This window comes from Phascolarctos cinereus, unplaced genomic scaffold, assembly GCF_003287225.1.
Source record: "Phascolarctos cinereus isolate Bilbo 61053 unplaced genomic scaffold, phaCin_HiC Scaffold_9;HRSCAF=440, whole genome shotgun sequence".
In the NCBI taxonomy this organism is placed as follows: Eukaryota; Metazoa; Chordata; class Mammalia; order Diprotodontia; family Phascolarctidae; genus Phascolarctos; species Phascolarctos cinereus.
Window position 1 is genome coordinate 216,203,901 of NW_027556402.1, and position 18,084 is coordinate 216,221,984.

The 18,084-nt window shown below is 39.4% G+C and overlaps 1 protein-coding gene across 2 annotated transcripts in view; it reads left to right on the forward strand.

The window, feature by feature from the left end:
- The window catches only part of PARVA (parvin alpha), a 167,063-nt gene that overhangs the window by 97,606 nt on the left and 51,373 nt on the right, over positions 1–18,084 (forward strand). For both annotated transcript variants that reach the window (XM_021001912.2, XM_021001913.2), the window contains 4 exons: positions 6,053–6,142; positions 6,223–6,293; positions 9,154–9,256; positions 11,424–11,564. In XM_021001912.2, coding sequence (XP_020857571.1) covers positions 6,053–6,142; positions 6,223–6,293; positions 9,154–9,256; positions 11,424–11,564 — 405 coding nt within the window. The remainder of the gene's footprint in view (positions 1–6,052; positions 6,143–6,222; positions 6,294–9,153; positions 9,257–11,423; positions 11,565–18,084) is intronic.

The following is an 18,084-nucleotide window of genomic DNA, read 5'->3' on the forward strand; positions in this document are numbered from 1 at the left end:
CTCAGCCTCCAGAGCCATTTTTTTTCACAATGAACTGCACACACGCGCGTGCACACACACACACACACACACACACACACACACACACACACCCACTTCCATCATTTAGGTTCACCTTTAGAGTTCCTAGCTGTGGTTATTGAATTTTCTATTCATGCTCAGAAAAATGTATAAATATGTCCATATTCACAAGCTCAGTTCTGGCTATACAGCAGAGTGCAGGGCAGATGGTTTTTTCTCTCCTTTTATAAACATGGCTTCATGTTTCTGAGGACATCTAAACTGGAGCGGCTGTCTCTAGGAAAAGGGGAGAGGGAGAGGGAGAGGGGGAGGGGGAGAGAAAGAGAAAGAATGAGAGAGAGAGAGAGAGAGAGAGAGAGAGAGAGAGAGAGAGAGAGAGAGAGAGAGAGAATAAGATAGAAAGGGAGAGAAAGAATGAGAGGAGAGGGGGGAGAGGGAAAAGAGGGAGGGAGAGAGAGGGAGAGACAGAGACAGAGACAGAGAGAGATGGAGAGATGGGTGTGGGGGGAGGGGGGGCGCTTTGGCCAACATCCAAATGAACTGTGCTTGTTTTATAAAGTGAAATGGGGGAACAACCTTTGGCCTCCTTCCTCCCATCCCTGTAGCTTTCCTTCATCACCTCAGTGGATATCAGGTAAATCTGTCACTGGCCCAGGGAAGGAGCTAAATAAACAGCAGCTTCATGAAACTCAAGATGTGCCATTTGGGACTAAGTCTGTTTCTCCCTCTCTCTCTTTGTTAGGAAATCTCATTCGCTGTCCAAATCCATCATTCCTCTCCCTGGCAAATCTGAAAGAGGCCTTTTAAAGTAGATGCCGTGTATTTAGCAAGTATATGTTAGCAAGTGGTTAGGAGGGCAGACTCAGTAATAAAAAGAAAATGTAAAATCTCACGAATACACACACACACACACAGCTAGTAGTGCCCTGGTATACATAGGACCTTGCTTTTATTAATGTCACCTGCATCTGATAGGCAGCTCTCTCTCTTACTTACCAAAATATGAACTGAAGTCTTTCGAGAAAATGGCCTTTCTTTACTTAATGGATGGAAAACCATTATCTGATCTGGAATTGAATTGAGGAGCTTGGGATTTAAATCATGACTTTTAAGGGGGGTGGAGGGGGAGAGAAAAGAGGGTGGGGGTGGGTGCAAGGTCATTCCTCTCTAACCTTCTAGCATAAAACTGCCTTTTAGTAGAAATTTCTGCCTGCGGCTCACGGGCAAGGGTTGGGAGAGTGGGAGGGAGGCCAAGATGGGAACCTTCAGTAGCCACCATCCTCTTTTCCTTTCCTTTTTCTCTTTTCCTTTTGACTCACAGAATTACAGCCATAAGGGACTTTAAAGATCATTTGTTCTGGGTCCTTCACTTTATAGAGGCTCTAGAAGGGGGATGTGACTTGCCCAAGGTCACTCAACTAAGTAGAGGTATGCTACAAACAGCTGCAGGGCTAGAGATCAATCCAGAAGTCAAGGCTGGAGCAGGTGGGCTGCCAGCTAAGCCCTCAAAGATGGGTTAGCTGTTTGAGAGAGGGAAAAGAGGGTGACCAAAAGAGAGATTCACAAGGGAGAGGTTGGAGGAAAGAGGAGAAACCAGGGAAGCAAAAGGAGGCAGGAGAGAACTGAGGAAGGACTCAGAAGAGCACTTACAGAAGCCATGTCAAGGAAGAGAAAGATGGGGCCCCCAGTATCCAATGAAGCAATCAGCCAAAAAGCATTTATTGTGCACTTTTATGTTCCAGGCATTGTGCTAAGCATTGGAAGTACGAAGGAAAGCAAAAAGTCTCTGCCCTCAAGGAGCATAGATTCTAATAAGGGAAATGGCATGCAAATAACTGGGAACATACAAGATATACATGAGACGGCAGATAGTAAATCCTAGAGGGAAAGTCATGAGCTGTGGGGGCTGGCACTGCAAAAGGTGGGACTCGAGCTGAGTCTTAAAAAAATAAGTCAGGGAGAGCAAGTCACAGAAGTGAGGGGGCAGAGCCTTCTAATTTGGGTCACAGCCAGCTCAAAGGCATGAAGGTGGATTATGGAGTGTCATGTTCGAGAAATTGCAGGGAGAGCAGTATAGCCTGGCCATGGAGTGTGTAGAGGGGAGTAAATTATGAGACCGAAAAGTTAGGTGGGAGTCAGGTTATAAAGAGCTTTAAATACCAAACAGAAGATTTTACATTTGGTCCCAGGAGTAATAGGGAGCTATTGGAGCTCATTGAGCATATGGGCAACATGGCTAGACTTCTGTTTTAGAAAAATCACCTCAGCCACGGAGAGGAGGATGGATTGGAACGGGGAGATGGGAGAGGCAGGAAGACCAGTTAAAAGGCTCTTATAATAGTCCATAGGTGAGAGGTGATAAGGGCCTAAACCAGTATGACATCTGTGTGAGCAGAGAAAAGAGGATTCTTGAGACTTGTGAGCACTGAGGACTTAATACTGTTGGCCTACCTTCTTGGCAACCTCTTCATCCTTGGTTTCTGCCACACTGTGCTCTCCTGGTTATCCTACTTCTTTGCCTATTTCTTATTTCTTGAGTGGTGTCCTCTTCCTCTTTCAGAAATTCCATCTTTTAAATACCAGCCTCCTCCTAGGTTCTGTTCCCTGTCCTTGTCAAATTTTTGTTTTATGAATGTAATGGAATACTATTGTGCTATAAGAAATGATGAACAGGCTGACTTCAGAAAAACCTGGAAAGACTTGTATGGTCTGATGCTGAGTGAAATGAGCAGAACCAAGAGAACGTTGTACACAATAACAGCCATGTTGTACAATGACTAATATTGATAAACTTAACCCTTCCTAGCAATACAAGGATCTAAGACATCTCCAGAGGCCTCGTGATAGAAAGTGCTATCCACATCCAAAGAAAGAACTGTGAAAGTTGAATTGCTATTTTTTTTTCTCTTCTGTTGAGTTTTGTTTCCTCTTTCTGATGGTTCCTCCTATTGGTTTTAATTTTTACTTACAGCACCACTAATGTGAAAATATGTTTAATAGGAATATAAATGTATAGCCTATATCAGATTATGCACCATCTTGGGGAGGGTGGTGGGGAGGAGAGGGGAGAAAAATTTTAAACTCAAAAGCTTATGGAAGTGATTGTTGATAAATCAATAAATTAATTTTAAAAAATTTCAAATTCTGTTTTAACTCTTTCCTTTGATGGTCTCATCCATCCTCATGACTTTACCTATCTCCTATTGCAAATCAACTCTCAAGGCTGTATCCCTAACCCAGACTTCTTCCCTCAAGCTTGAACTTCTTTCTGGACATATTCATTAGGATGGTATTTCAAACCCATGTCAACATTTGAACTTGTTAGCTTTCTTGGTTTTTCTAAAGGTTGCCAGGGGCATGGCTTTTCCTTCAATGGTATTTCATCACAATCATATACCACAATTTGTTCAGCCATTCCCCAATTAATGTGCATCCCCTCAATTTCCATTTTCTTGCCACCACAAAAAGAGAGAGAGTGTGTGTGTGTGTGTGTGTATACATATATATATGTATATATATATATATACACACATACATACATATATACACACATACATATGTGTGTATATGATGTGTGTATACATATGCATACACACATGTATGTATATATGTATTATATACATACACATGTATATATGTGCATGTGTGTTACACACATACATATATACATATGTATATATGTGTGTATATCCTTCTTTTAATCTCTTTGGGATACAGATTTAGCGGTTGTGTTGCTGAGTCAAAGAGTATGTATGCATGGTTTTTTAGTCTTTTGGGCGTAGTTCCAAATTGTTCTCTAGAATCGTGGGAGAGGTTACTTCAGAATCTCTGGGGCTCAGTTTCACCATTTGTGAAATAATGGGCTTGGGTAACAAATCATCAACTTAGAAGTGGAAGAGATATTTCTGGCCATCAAGTCCAATCCCTGCTTTTTACACTTGAGAAGCTAAGTGATTTGCCCAGAATCACACAGGTAATAAGTCTTTGAAGTAGGGTTTGAACCTGACTCTTCTTAACTCTCATGGTCAATGTGATAGGTGTAAGTTGGAACCTCAGAGTTGTTTTAATTAGCATTTTGCTAGTTATTTTCCTTGACAATTTCTTGAAAAAAAATGTCTGGGCTCTTTTCTTTTTTTATCATGGCTTTCAGGTTGTCCAATAATTTTTAAATTATCTCTTCTCAATCTGTTTTCCAGGTTAGTTGTTTTTCCAATGAGATATTTCATATTTTCTTCTATTTTTTCATTGTTTTGATGTTGTTTTATTGTTTCTTGATGTCTCATGGAGTCATTAGCTTCCCCTTGCTCAACTATAATTTTTACAGAATTATTTTCTTTAGTGAGCTTTTGACCTTTTCCATTTGGCCAATTCTACTTTTTAAGAAGTTCTTCAGTGAATTTTTGTACATCTTTTTCTCTTTGGCCAGTTCTTTTGAAGGAGGATTTTTGTGCTTCTTTTACCATTTGGCCTATTCTGTTTTTTAAGGTGTCATTTTCTTCAGTATTTTTTAATTCCTCCTTTACCAAGCTGTTGATTCTTTTTTTCATGATTTTCTTGTATCACTCTCATTTAGTTCCTCAATTTTTCCTCTACCTCTCTTATTTGATTTTTAAAGAAGAAATCCTTTCCCCTACTTCTTCTCTAGCTCCAGATCTCACATCCCCCAGAGCTGTCTCTTGCCTTTACAGACTCCTTAGAGATGCTTGCTTTTTAGAGGTTGCCAGGGGCACGATTTTCCTTCAGCCAGTCAATGGCTAGACACCCAATAATTCCATCAAGAAACTGATTGAACTTTTTCACTCCTATAGGATTGATATTTCTTTTAAGACCTTAATGCTTCATTATCTTTATTACATGCTGATTACATCCTGTGGTTTTGTCAAGCAGACTGGGGAGTTCATTTTCCCCATCACAGCTCTAAAGTACCTTTCTGGTGTTATTGCATACTACTACCCTTTATTCATCCTTTCCTCCAGCCAATATGGATTGTTTGTTCTTCTGTGAGCTCATTCTTGCTCCTTTATTTTACACTGCCCCTTCTACCTGTTTTCCCTTTCTAATATCTCACTGTTGAAATCCTATCCATCCTTTTAGGGCAGCCCCAAAGTCACCTCCTATTCTTCCCCTGTTCTTTCCCAATGAAAAATGCCCTCTCCCTTGTTTCAGTCTTATGTACTTATATCAAAGGTGCTTATATCAGAGATTCTTAGTCTGTATCCCCAATTCTTGGCAAAGAGGAGGAAGAGGCAGATCTATGAACTTGCAAGGGAAAAAAATACATCTTCATTTTCACTAATATTTGGTTTATTTCATAGTCCTATGCATTTTATTTTGTGTATTTTAAAACATTAAAGCCTAAGGATTCCTTCTCATTTAAGCCCTTGCTATATGCAAGTCACTTCTTTATTAGCCTCAGTTTTCTTATGTGTACAAAAACAAACAAACCTATATAATGCAGATTTTGGACTAGAGGATTTCAGAATTAGAAAAGTAACATGATAGAGGACAGAATTCTGGACTTGGTGTTCAAATACCTGGATTCAAGTCTTACCTCTCACTCTTATTAGCTGGATGACACTGAACAAGTCACTTAGCTGCTCTAAGCTTCAGTTTTCCTTCTGTAAAATGTGTGTAACAATAACACCCATCTCTCAAGGTTGTTGTAATGATTTGAAGCAACACAGCAGCACAGAGTGAAAAAAAAGTGCTGAGCTTGGGAGTTGCCATACCTGACTTATTCCACTTAGTAGCTATGTGATAAAGCACTTAGCTTAGCCAAATCACTTAACTTGTTTGGGCAGTTGGACTAGATAACCCCTAGAGCCCTTTCTAGCTCTAAATCTCTGATCCTAGGGTCCTAAAGTGCTAAGTAAATGTCAGTTATTATTATTTCATCTCTCAATGATATGATAGATCACCTTGGATCTCCCCCTTAGCCCTTTCATCTACCAAACACCAAGGTATTCACTGGGGAAAAGCTGTTAGTATAGGCAGCCAGCTAAAAGGTGACATGTCTTTTTAATTTTTCCAGTGTCTGACCTTCAGGAAGAAGGGATGAATGCCATTAATTTACCTCTCAGCCCAATCCCCTTTGAGCTGGATCCTGAGGACACCATGCTAGGTAAGTCTTTTATTATACCACATTGGAAAAACCCTCAAACATCCTACTTGGCAATAAATTATTTTTTTCTTTTATTAAAGAGGAGAATGAAGTCCGGACAATGGTGGATCCAAATTCACGGAATGACCCTAAACTGCAGGAACTGATGAAGGTAACAGGAGAGTCCATGACAGCTCTTTGTAGGACTATATCTAGGGAAGTTCTTCTATCCTTCAATCAACCAACAAGTGTAATGCCCTGGAAGCAGTGTGGATGGGGATAGATGTCTAGCCTTGGAGTCAGCAAGACTTGGGTTCACATTTTGCCTCTGACCTGTCGTAGCTAAGTGGCCTTGGGTAAATCGTATGACCTCTACATGCTTCAAACTATACTATTTTGGGGGGTAGAAAAAGGACTTCGAAATAAAATGTTATTGAATGTTTTTTTGGTTATGCATGACCCACATTTCACACTGAAATGTGAACAACCCATCCATTTCAATAAAGATTTTTTTTTAAAGAGAAAGAAAGAAAGAAAAAATTTACAAAACTAACCAATGTATCAAAAAGGCTGGACATTATATGCAATACCCATGGTCACCCATTTCTACAAAGAAGCAAGGGGAAGTGTCTAAGACTAAGTTATAGACAAGTAATTTATCTGCAGTAATGAAGAGAGTTTATGTACCCAGAGTTCCTTATAATGTTGCAATCAAAGAATTAGAAAGGAAAAAAAAGACACTGTATGGGACACAAAGATAAATAAGACATGGTCCCAGTCTTCTAGAAACTTATAGTCCAGTTGAGGAGAGAAGACATAAGCATATAAAAAGGTAACTAACAATATGAGGCAATGGGTACTAAGGGCTGTGTGAGAGGTCTGGCATGGTTGTGCTCTGGGGGCACAATGGAAGGAGAGCTAGCTCACTGTGGGATGGCGATCTGAGGAGGTGATGGAGGACAGCTGACTTTCTCTCCTCATCCTGTAGCCTACCTGAGCCCATCTCAGATGGTCACTTCAATTATCTCAAGGAGGGAAAAAAAACTGGGGCCAGAAATAGACATGAGGACACAGGGCATCCTAGGCACCAGAATCTCTCAATTCTTGAATTCAATGCTGGGTTCACTGACCAGTCATGCTTCAGGACTCCCTGCCTCCATGGTGATGGTGTTCCAGCAGCCTGGGGGAAACAGCTTGGAACTGATCTTTTGGGTCCTATCAAACCTTAGAGAGCTTCACTATTGGGATGGGGTAGTTTGGGACTTGTCCCAGAAACCTCTGAGAAACCCTAGAACGAGTTTGGGGTGATTCAGCATGTGGTATTCTCCCATCAGAGGAGTTCTAAATTGGTGTCCTGACCTGTCAGCAAACCCTGCCTGGTAGCAATGGAAAAGTACACATTTGTTAACATATACATATATGTACATATTTGTGACATAGTCAGCTATGGTCCTGTGTCCTAAATCTGTATAAGATTATTGGACTAAGGGCTTTGAGTGAATCAGATGTATGGCAAGGTCTTTCCAATCTAGAAAGAAAATAGATTTCAAGATACCAGGATGCTAACATACATTTGGCTTAAGAATGAGATTCTGGCAGGTCAGAGGAAGAATGTAAAGAAGACACCCCCACACCCTGACTGGCTCAGTAACAAAGTGGGAACCTGGACTCTAGTGTCTGGCTGAGTCACTGATTTCAATTTTACATGTAAGAAACATTGACATTTAAAAGCAATTGCTATGAAATGTCTAGCTCCCATCATCAAAATATTAAAAAAATAAATAAATGACTTCTAAACAGAATTTTTCTCCCTACATATGATAAAAATTACTCTAAAATACCAGTTCATAGGATTGTAGGTTTAGAGCTAGAAGGGATTTTGGAGGTATCCAGTCCAACTGCCTCATTTTCTAGATAAACTTAGGCCCATAGAGTTAAGTGACTTGTCTAAGGTCACACAGGTAATAAGTGACAAAAGCATAATTTGAACCCAGGTTCATTGAATCCAAAACCAGTGCCTATTCCACTGGGCTACACTGCCATTATGTCTTATTATTCTTCCCCTGTATCTTCTTGTTAAGTGAGGATATCTAAGAACCTGGTGAAAATAATCATTAATAAGAGAATCTCTGGAATTGCTGCTCCCCATACCCCATTTTGTGCTCCACCATAGTTTTTGTATCACTTTATGGGCCTCTGTCACCTTACTTCCAATTTGCTGCTGCCATTAGAGAACCAAGGAGTACTGGGGAGAGTCAGAAGCAGGTGTCAGCAACTTTAGACCTGAAAGTGAGCAACACCGATGGGGGCTCCTGGCAGGCTGGAGTTAAGGAAAGAGGAAAGTAAACAGAAGAAAAACAAAGGATATAGAAGAAGAGATAAGAGAAGGAAGCAAGAGTAAGAACAAGAGTTCAGAGCTGGAAAGGGGTACATGGTAGAAAGTGGGAGAGGTTCACTTCACTGTCACCCCATCCACTACCACTATGGCTTAGAAGTTGCCTTACCACAGAGTGAAAAAAAAATAACACCACCTTTGTCCCATTCCAGGACTCCCATTCAAAAGCAACATATATTTCAAGCCCACTCTGCTTCCAGACAGCTACCGTGGTAGCAACTGGGCCTCATTGACTATTTTGCCATATTTTTCTTGAAAGGTGATAGGGATAGTGACTAGAATTGTGATTTGACTGTTGTAGCGAATTCTGAGTGAGCAAATGCTCTATTCAATGTAAGATGGCACTTTCTCTGCAATTTATAGTCTTAGAGACTCACCTAGAGCACTGAGAGGTTGAGACTTGCCCAGAGCTACTCAGCCAGTATGTGTCAAAGGTGAGACTTGAACTCAGATCTTTGACTTCAAGGCCAGCTCCCTATCCATTCTGCCATACTTCTTTTCTGTAACCCTAACCCTAATTTTTTAAAATGTATTTTCTATTCTTAAACATTATTTTCAAAATGTGAAAATCACTTGTATCTTCATTATAACTTAGAAACATAGTTCTTAACTTCTGTCTTCTCCTGCTTCTTTGTAGGTATTAATTGACTGGATTAATGATGTTCTGGTTGGAGAAAGGATAATTGTGAAAGACTTGGCTGAAGATATGTATGATGGACAAGTCCTGCAGAAGCTTTTTGGTAAGAGGAAAATGCTTGGAGGGCTGAGATAGTGTAATATAGGGGAAAGAGCCCTGGATTTGTAGTCAGATGTCCTGGATTCAAATCCTAGCACCATGATTTACTACTTGTATGACTTTGGACAGTTCCCTTCACCTCTCTGGGCCTCTTACAACCTGCAAGGTCCATTCTTGTTCTTAATCTATGATCCTAAAAACGTACTGCTGACTCAGGTCAAATCAAAGTTAGATGATGGGCGAAAAATGTAGTGAGGCAGATTTCAGCTCAATATAAAGAAAAAAAACCTCCTTACCAGTTAAAGCTACAGACAGGGTGGCTTTGGAGTATACATGTTTCCCATCATTGGAGGGCATAAAGCATATGTTGGGTGATCAGAACTATAGGTAGGTTGTAGAGTGGTGTCTCAGTTGGTAGGGTTTAGGCAGGATGGTCCCTGAGGTCCTTCCTAGCTCTGAGATTCCATCTCGAAGCTTTCTTCATCTTTCCCAGCCAGAGATGCTACCACCCTTATTTAGACTTCCATAGTGCTTGTTCTGCCTCTCTGACTGTATTTTTGCATTCTATTCTGAGTTCTAGTTATTTTTACATTTCTCAATTAGATTATGAACTCCATAAGGTCAGAGAGTATGTTTATCTTTGTATCCTCCACAATGCTAAGAAGAGTGCTTTGACCATGACATCGAGAATGTGATGTCATGACTTTCAAGTGAATTGGATTGAGTAAGGCAGGGCTGCTCAAAGTCACCAGCCTCTCTCTCTCTCTCTCTCTCTCTCTCTCTCTCTCTCTCTCCTCTGGAGCCAACTTTGTCCAGTGGCAAGATACAGATCAGAACAACGAGGTGTGGCCCCGGATGCGTTGGGAGTCCTTGGCCTTTTTAAACTAAGGTCTTTCTCAGGTCTCAGTTTACTGAGGCAATGCCAATTCAGTGATTAAGAAATGAGGCAAAGAATGACCACTTTTACCTAGTCCAAAAAAAAAAAATCAGGGAGGGGAAGACCCTCAGGGTTTCTGTCCAAAACAGAAAAAGGTATGCTGCATGAATGAATGAATGAATGAACAAATGAATGCCTCAGCTGTAAATTGATTTCAAAGTCCATTTGACTTAGGAGGAATCTAGGGGGCAAGGACGGACTGGTGCAAGACTTAGGGACAAGATGTTAAAAAGATCAGGATTTGACTCTTGACTGTCTTAGTTTATTCATTTGTAGAATAGTTTTATCTCTACCTCCTGGGGTTCTTGTATGCATTAAATGAGATAAGGTACATAAAAGTATTTTACAACTGTAGGGTGCTATTTAAATATAAATAACTAGTAAGTATCTGATTTAATAACAAAAAACACACCCATTGATTTATTCATCCAATTGGTTGGATCATTATTAGACTCTGCCTCAAATATCATATAGCATATTTACTATTTAAAAAAAAAACAAACCTCTTTCTGAAGCAGGAATTTCCACTATGGTATCTTTGCAAGAGAACCTTAAGTCATCTCTAGAAGATCTCTTATGACGAGAAGCTCACTACCGACAGAAATACTCCCCTTGCATTGTTGTGTGGCTTTGTTAGAAGTTTTCCCCTACATTCAGCCAAAATTTACCTTCCTGTAAATCTGCAGTGATTGGTCCCTTTGGGGCCAACCTGAGCAAGTATAATTCCCCATCCACAGAGCAGCCATGAAATATTTGAGGACAGTTACTGGGAACCCTGGAGGTCTTTTCTCCACATTAAACATTCCTAATTCCAGTTCATTCACCCAACTGGCCAAGCTCCTACGCACACACCCCACTTTGTCATCATCCTTCTTAAAATGTAGCAGCCAAAACTGAAGACAGGACTCTATGCCATGTGGATTGGTTAAAGGAATTGCAAATATTGAAGTTCAATGTAAGAGAAAAATTCCTGACCACTAGAGTTATCCCAAAGGAGAAAGGGCTGCCTCAATGGGACTCTTCAAGCAAAGACTGGATGCCTATTTATCAGGGGTGTTGTAGAGATGAGTTCTGTTTAAGTCCAGGATTTAAACTGTGGCAGCCATCCTGGCCCTTGCATGTCAACTTGCTAGGCCAGAAAAGGATGGGTGTAGGGGTCTGGCCAAGGAACTTTGTTTAGCACGGGGGGAAAAAGGGGAAAAAAATCTGTCCTTTTCTTCCCTTGTCACTCCAGAGAAACTCGAGAGTGAGAAGTTGAATGTTGCCGAGGTCACCCAGTCTGAGATTGCCCAGAAGCAAAAGCTACAGACTGTGCTGGAAAAGATCAATGAAACACTTAAACTGCCCCCAAGGAGCATCAAGTGGAATGTCGACTGTGAGTTTTCAGTTCTGTATGTTGTTATTGTCAGATGTGGAACTGTGTTCTCTTGTATTATCTATGCCCAAAGACCACCTCCTTGCTGGTATTTATATCCACAGTACTTAGCAGAGTGTCCAAGACATGGTGTATACTTCATACATACCTTTTCGTTTTTGTTTTTGTGGGGTTGTTTTTAACTTTTTTTTGGTGAGGCAATCAAGGTTAAGTGACTTGCCTAGTAAATGTCAAGTGTCTGAGGTCAGATTTGAACTCAGGTCCTCCTAGCTCCAAGGCTGGAGCTCTATATGCTGTGTCACCTGGCTGTCCCTCATACATGCCTTTTCACTCATTCAAAGAGCACGCCCAACAAACTCAGGCCGTAAAAGACACGGGTCTTTTGGAGTGAGGAGGGTGGGATGGCTTTTGTCATCTTAATTTCTTTAGATCGATAAGGGCTTCTTAACTTGGAGTCATTTGTGGATAGATTTCAGGGGAATTTGTACAGGGAAAAATCGCATTATATTTTCACTGACCTTTGAGTGAAATCTAGCTTTTCTTTCAATTATGAGTGTAGGAAACAAACAGGATTCTAAGAAGGGAACCGTGAGCTTCAAACTAGACTGCCAGAGCGGGTCTGTGGCACACACAAAAAAGGTTTTACTTCTCTCCTAGGAGGAGACCCTGTCCTGATTCCTTGAAAACATTGGATCTAGCCCATGATAGATGAAAATGTTTGTGGGGTGACTGATGGAAAACAATCAGAAGTCAAGCTGTCTATAATTTCTGTGCTACATAGGGAAAAGGTGATGATTCTGAATATAAACCAGATTTTTTTTCAATATAATGAGGAGATTTGATTCATTTTTTCTTTTTTTTCTCCTATTTTTCTTTTTCAAAAATTCGTTGTTATAAGAAATAGCTCTCTGTCAGGGAAAAAAGGATATAGGAAACAAATCTGGGTGATGTAAAAACCAAGGACAGCAATAAAAGTCTGTTTCAAAAGAAGCAAAATATGATACAGAACGGTTACACCAAAAAAATGCACTGAATTTGGAAACACTCAAGACTTAAGGTAAAATCTTAGTTTTGCTGCTTACTTAAGCCTGTTTTGGGGGGTAAGTCACTCCACTTTTCTGGGTCTCAGTTTCCCATTCTGTAAAGTGAGAAAGTTCCTCTAGTTGCCTTCTAAGGTCTCTTCTAGCTTAAAATCCTGTGATTCCAAGAACAAGAGGCAGGAGAAACAAAAGAAAAAGGGAGGAAAGAGAGGAGCAAAGTTGTAGCCGAGTTTTTAATAACTGTTGGTTGGGATTTCACAGTTCTGGTTTTCATAGCAACTGCAACTCAAGCGTTTCCTAAAATGTGAAGCATTAAGCCTTTCACTGTCCCTAGGGATATACAATACTACATGTACTTAGTGGACCCAGTGGAGTCCAGCCCTTTCCAATACTATCAGACCTCTCCAAAGGGCTAAAAAAAAGACTTGTCTGAGTTGGAAAAGAAACAAATTATTTCCAAGCTAAGGCGATGCTTATATTATAGCATTCAGGTGTAATGTCCTGAGAAAGTTAACATTTGAAAACAGGGACTTGGGATGAAAAGGCCACCTCCTATCTCCCCACCCAGCCCTCATGCTACCTTGGCTTAGAAACCACAGTAACCAAGGCATGGTGCCAGGTAGCTGCAGCTCTCCATTGAAAGGAGTCCTTTTTGAAAACAGGAGATAGGCTGATGGTAATTTGATTCAACAATGTATATTAAGTGTTTCCTATATAAAAGAACTGATGTTTGGCAAAGAGGATACAAAGATAAATAACATGATTAAATTTGACAAGAATTTATTAAGTATCTAAATCTGTTACATATGTGCAAGGCACTGAGCTTGGATCTGGGGATACAGTGATAAAACAATGACACTGTCCCTGTCCTCAGGGAACTTTCATGTCTACTAAGGGAGATGAGATCCAGACACAAAGTAAGTGATATATGGAGTTTATGATATACTTAAAAGGGAAAACAAGCTTACGTAAAGAGATCTACAGTTTCATGTACTATCATCTTTTTCTGTTCTACTTCATATATGAAAATGCTCATTTTATTTGATGTTTGTTAAGTCCAGAATAAAAAAAGAAATTTAAAAAATACAAAGAAAGAAAAGAAAAAAGAAGGGAGGGAGGGAGGAAGGGTAGGAGGTAAGGAAGGAGAAAAGAAAGAAGGAAAGAAAAAAGAAAGAGAAAGAAAGGAAGAGAAAGGAAGGGAAAGAAGGAAGGAAAGAAAAAAAGATAAGGAGGAAGGAGGAAAGCAAAGTCAAATCCCAAGAATAGGGGAGACAAGTAAGTAGAACACAAAATAGAAGAAGACGACAAACTTAGATAAAACACAAAATCTTCAGCCTGCCATTTAAAGCACTCCACAATCTAGTTCCTATTTTCCTTTCCATTCTTATTTTTGAATCTCCCTTCTTCCAGAAAAAAACTGACCTACCCACTGTTCCTAGTACATGGCATTCCATCTCCAAGTCTGTACCTTTGGCCCCAATGTCTAGAAGGTTCTCCTTCCTCACCTCTCTCTCCTGGAATTCCTAGCTTCCTTCAGGGCTCAGCTCAGGTACCATATCTCACTCCAGGCCTTCTGAACCTTCCCTTCCCGGGTACAGAGTGCTCTCTCCATCCTAAGATTACTTTTGTTTTTACCCCGTGCTTACTTCTCTGTGTACATGTTATATCCTATTAGTAAGCCATAATAAGCTCCTTAGGGCAGGGACTGTTTCATTTCATCCATGCCTAGTGAGAAATAGACATGTTTGTCAAATTGAAGGACTGCAAAGGCAAGGTTAAAAAGTATATTAGAAGTCAAAGAAGGAAAAGAACATTTCCTGTCTGGGATGAACCAAGGAAACTTCCTGGAGGAGAAAACGTTGGAGCTGACCCTTGAAGAATGTGGAAGATTTTTAAAAGACATGCACAGTTATCTCATTTGATAAAGTCTGTGATTTTTTTCTTCCAAGAGTAAAAGATAAAAGTAGTACAACCTCAGTTAACTTGGACAGGGACATTGAACAAAATGCATTCTTTTTTGCTTGATATTTGGTCATTCGTTCAGTTAAAGGTTTTATGTGAAATTTTACTCATTTTTTATATTTACTTGGATACTTGTTTTGTTTATGGTTTAAGTTTATAACAAAAGTTTTCTAAAGAAATAAAAATATAAAAGTAAAAAAAAAAAACATGCACAGGAGATGGAAGCAAAGATAGGTAACAGGATGAATCCAGACTTCAGTACAGTCTTGTTGGAATAGTGTCAGGAAGGCTAAAGCTCGAGGTAAGCTAAAGCTAACTTTTCAAAGAGTTTCTTATGGCTATATTGGGTGGGGTGAGGGGAAAGAAAGGAGGCTCTTAGAACTCTAGGACCATTATATGGGGTATATGGTGTGAGACAGGGACTGGTGAGGCTGGGATATATCACCTCTGGGATATATCAGTCTTTTCTAAATAAATGAAACCAGAAGACAAAATGATGATGCAGGTAAATGGAAGAATGGCATGTGGGTTCTCCTTAGAGAGTCAAATAAAGGAGTTGGTATTATCATAAGCAAAAGAAACTTCAGCATCATTTCATGGAATAAAATCATATTATAAGGCTCACAATAAGAATTGGTTAAAACAAAAAAGACCACGATGAGTCAAAGGATGCAAATAAATAATTCCCAAAAGAAGAAATGCAAACTATAATAATCTTAACAACCATATGAAAGGTTGCTCCAAAACACAAATAATAAGAGAAATTCAAATCAAGACAACACTAAGTTGTCACCTCAAAATTGACAAATTGACAAAGACAAAAGGTAGAAATAGAAAACACTGGAGAGGCTGCAGGTAAAGCTATGAATTGGTCAAAACATTAAGGAAAATAATATAGAATGATACTTCTAAAAAGTAACTAAAACGTCCATACCCTTTGACCCAGAGATCCAACTGCTAGACATATACGCTCCAGGGATGCCAAACACAGGAAAAAATGTCCAAAATATACCAAAATATCAATTGTAGCATTTTTGTGGTAGTGAAGAATTAGAAACAAAAGACATACTTGCTCACTGAATGGGTAATAGCTAGACAAATGATAATTGAATGTAATGAAAAATTACTGCACTCTAAGAAAAATAACTCTAAAGAATTCAAAGTAGTGTGGGAATATTTATATAAACTGATGCAGTGTGAAGTAAGCAGAACCAAGACTTATAATGACCAGATTTGGCCCTAGAGAAGAGTTTGGGAAAAAACAAATACTTCCCTCCCTTTGTTAAGGAGGTAGAGGATAGATAGATAGATAGATAGATAGATAGATAGATAGATAGATAGATAGATAGTTTGGATATAGATATAGAATGTTGCATATGCTGTTAGACATAGTCAAAATGTTGGTTGGTTTTGCTGAATTTTTTTTTAAAATTATTGTTACCAAGGAAGTTTCACTTCATGGAGGGAGGAAAAGAGGACATATTTGGAAATGGAATGTGATGTGAAGGCATCCATGGAACTTTTTATAAAGATCACTATGAAAATAATTGTTGTTTATATACCAATATCTTGACAAATAGAGAAAATTCTATGAAGAATTTGATAAAATCAATGCGTACTATAATATTTGGTGACAAATTTTAAAATGAACGTAGAGGATCATAGGATTTTTTAAAAATTGGAAAACAAAGTTTAGAAGTAAGAAACAAGTGTGGCCAAAGGCTCATAGACTATTCAGAAGCTCTAACCCCATATATATAATGAATACTTTCCTTGAGAAGAGAGTAATAGGGCTCTTTATATGGCAAGTATCAAATAATATCACAAAAACATGAAATTGATTATATTTTAACAGTCAGGAAATGGACTGATTACTGATTTGGGGGTTGTTTCTGAATCAGTGCATGTATTCAGACCATGTACTTGCTAAAGCAAAGATCAATACCAATTCAGAAGAAATAAGTAAAAATTAAATGTAGCTTGCAATTGATGGAATATCAACCAGATCCACTCAACAAGCTGTTGTCATTGTAAAAGGAGAAATGGATCAAAGAACAGAAATTGACACAATCACCATTTCCTAAGCAATTATTTTTCTTTCCTTTTTTGCTAGGCAATGGGAGTAAGTGACTTGCCCAGGGTCACACAGCTAGTGAGTGTTATGTGTTTGAGGCTGGATTTGAACTCAGATCCTCCTGACTCCAGGGCCAGTGATCTATCCACTGTGCTACCTAGCTGCCCCTCCTGAGCAAATTTAAGTGAAGCAAATCAATTGCTACAACAAAGAGACCAAAAGACCCTAGAAACCTCCCAAGCCAGGAAGCTAGATCAAGTATGGTGCAGTGAGTATATTCCTGGATTGGAGGCAAACCTTCATTCAAAACCCTGTGCTGCCACTGAGTAAAACGTAAACTCTCTTGGCCTTCTTTTCCTAATTCCTTTATTTCTTTATTCCCTTCCTTTGCCTCCCCCCTTTTCCTGATCTGCAAAATTAGGGGATTAGAACAGATGATCTCTAACATCCTTTCAAGTTCTGAGGCTGTGATGCTATGATCCTTGCCAAGTGGAAAGAAAGACAGAGTAATCAAGAGCAACATGAGTCTGGAACATAAACTAGTGTTTAAAAACTTCTAGAGGAGGATAGTGGAAGATTATGAGCAGCATTGCCTCATAAAACCAAGAAAAAAAAGTTTGCCAAAAGCTAGGCGAGAGACCCAAGTAAGCCAAATCGTCCTTAGGGCATTATAAGCTTCTCAAAGACAGTTTCTTTGTCTCAGTCTCCTCTACTCCTTTGTATCCCCACCACATAGTAGATGCTCAATAATTCCGTTTTTAATTGAATCAAGGAGAGGGAAAGATGAAAAACTGAAAATATTTTAAAGAATTTTTTTACAAACACATTTCTCCATCAATAACAATGGAACCACCTCCTTTGGACTCCACCCAATCAATACACTACATGAGGCAGTAGAAATGTCACTAAAGAAAGCAAAGATGAGAAGGGCAGCTGGATTGGACCAAGTATACACAGAGGAGGCCCATGTTGGAGATGATTCAATTTTGAGGGTGCTGACAGAGCAATTCTCAAAATATCTGGAAAAGAAGAGGATTTCAGATGCTTGAAGGAAAAAAAATCACAACCCTTGCTATCTAAAAAACAAATGAAAGTGATCAAGAAAATATGAATGACTACTAACCCATGTGTTTACTCAAAGTATCACAGATGAATATTGGAAAAGAGAATAAGCAGGTATTTACAAACAATATTCTAAAGCAGATCATACTTTTAAAAAATCATGGAACTGTCTGAAGGGGGTATAAAGTATAAGATCTTGCTGTACTTGTTTTTATTTTTGGTTTTTTGGCTAGGCAATGGGGTTAAATGACTTGCCTAGGGCCACACGGCTGTAAGTGCCAAGTGTCTGAGGTTGTATTTGAACTCAGGTGCTCCTGACTCCCGGGCCGGTGTTCTATCCACTGCGCCACCTAGCTGCCCTTTGCTTATTGTTTTTTGACAA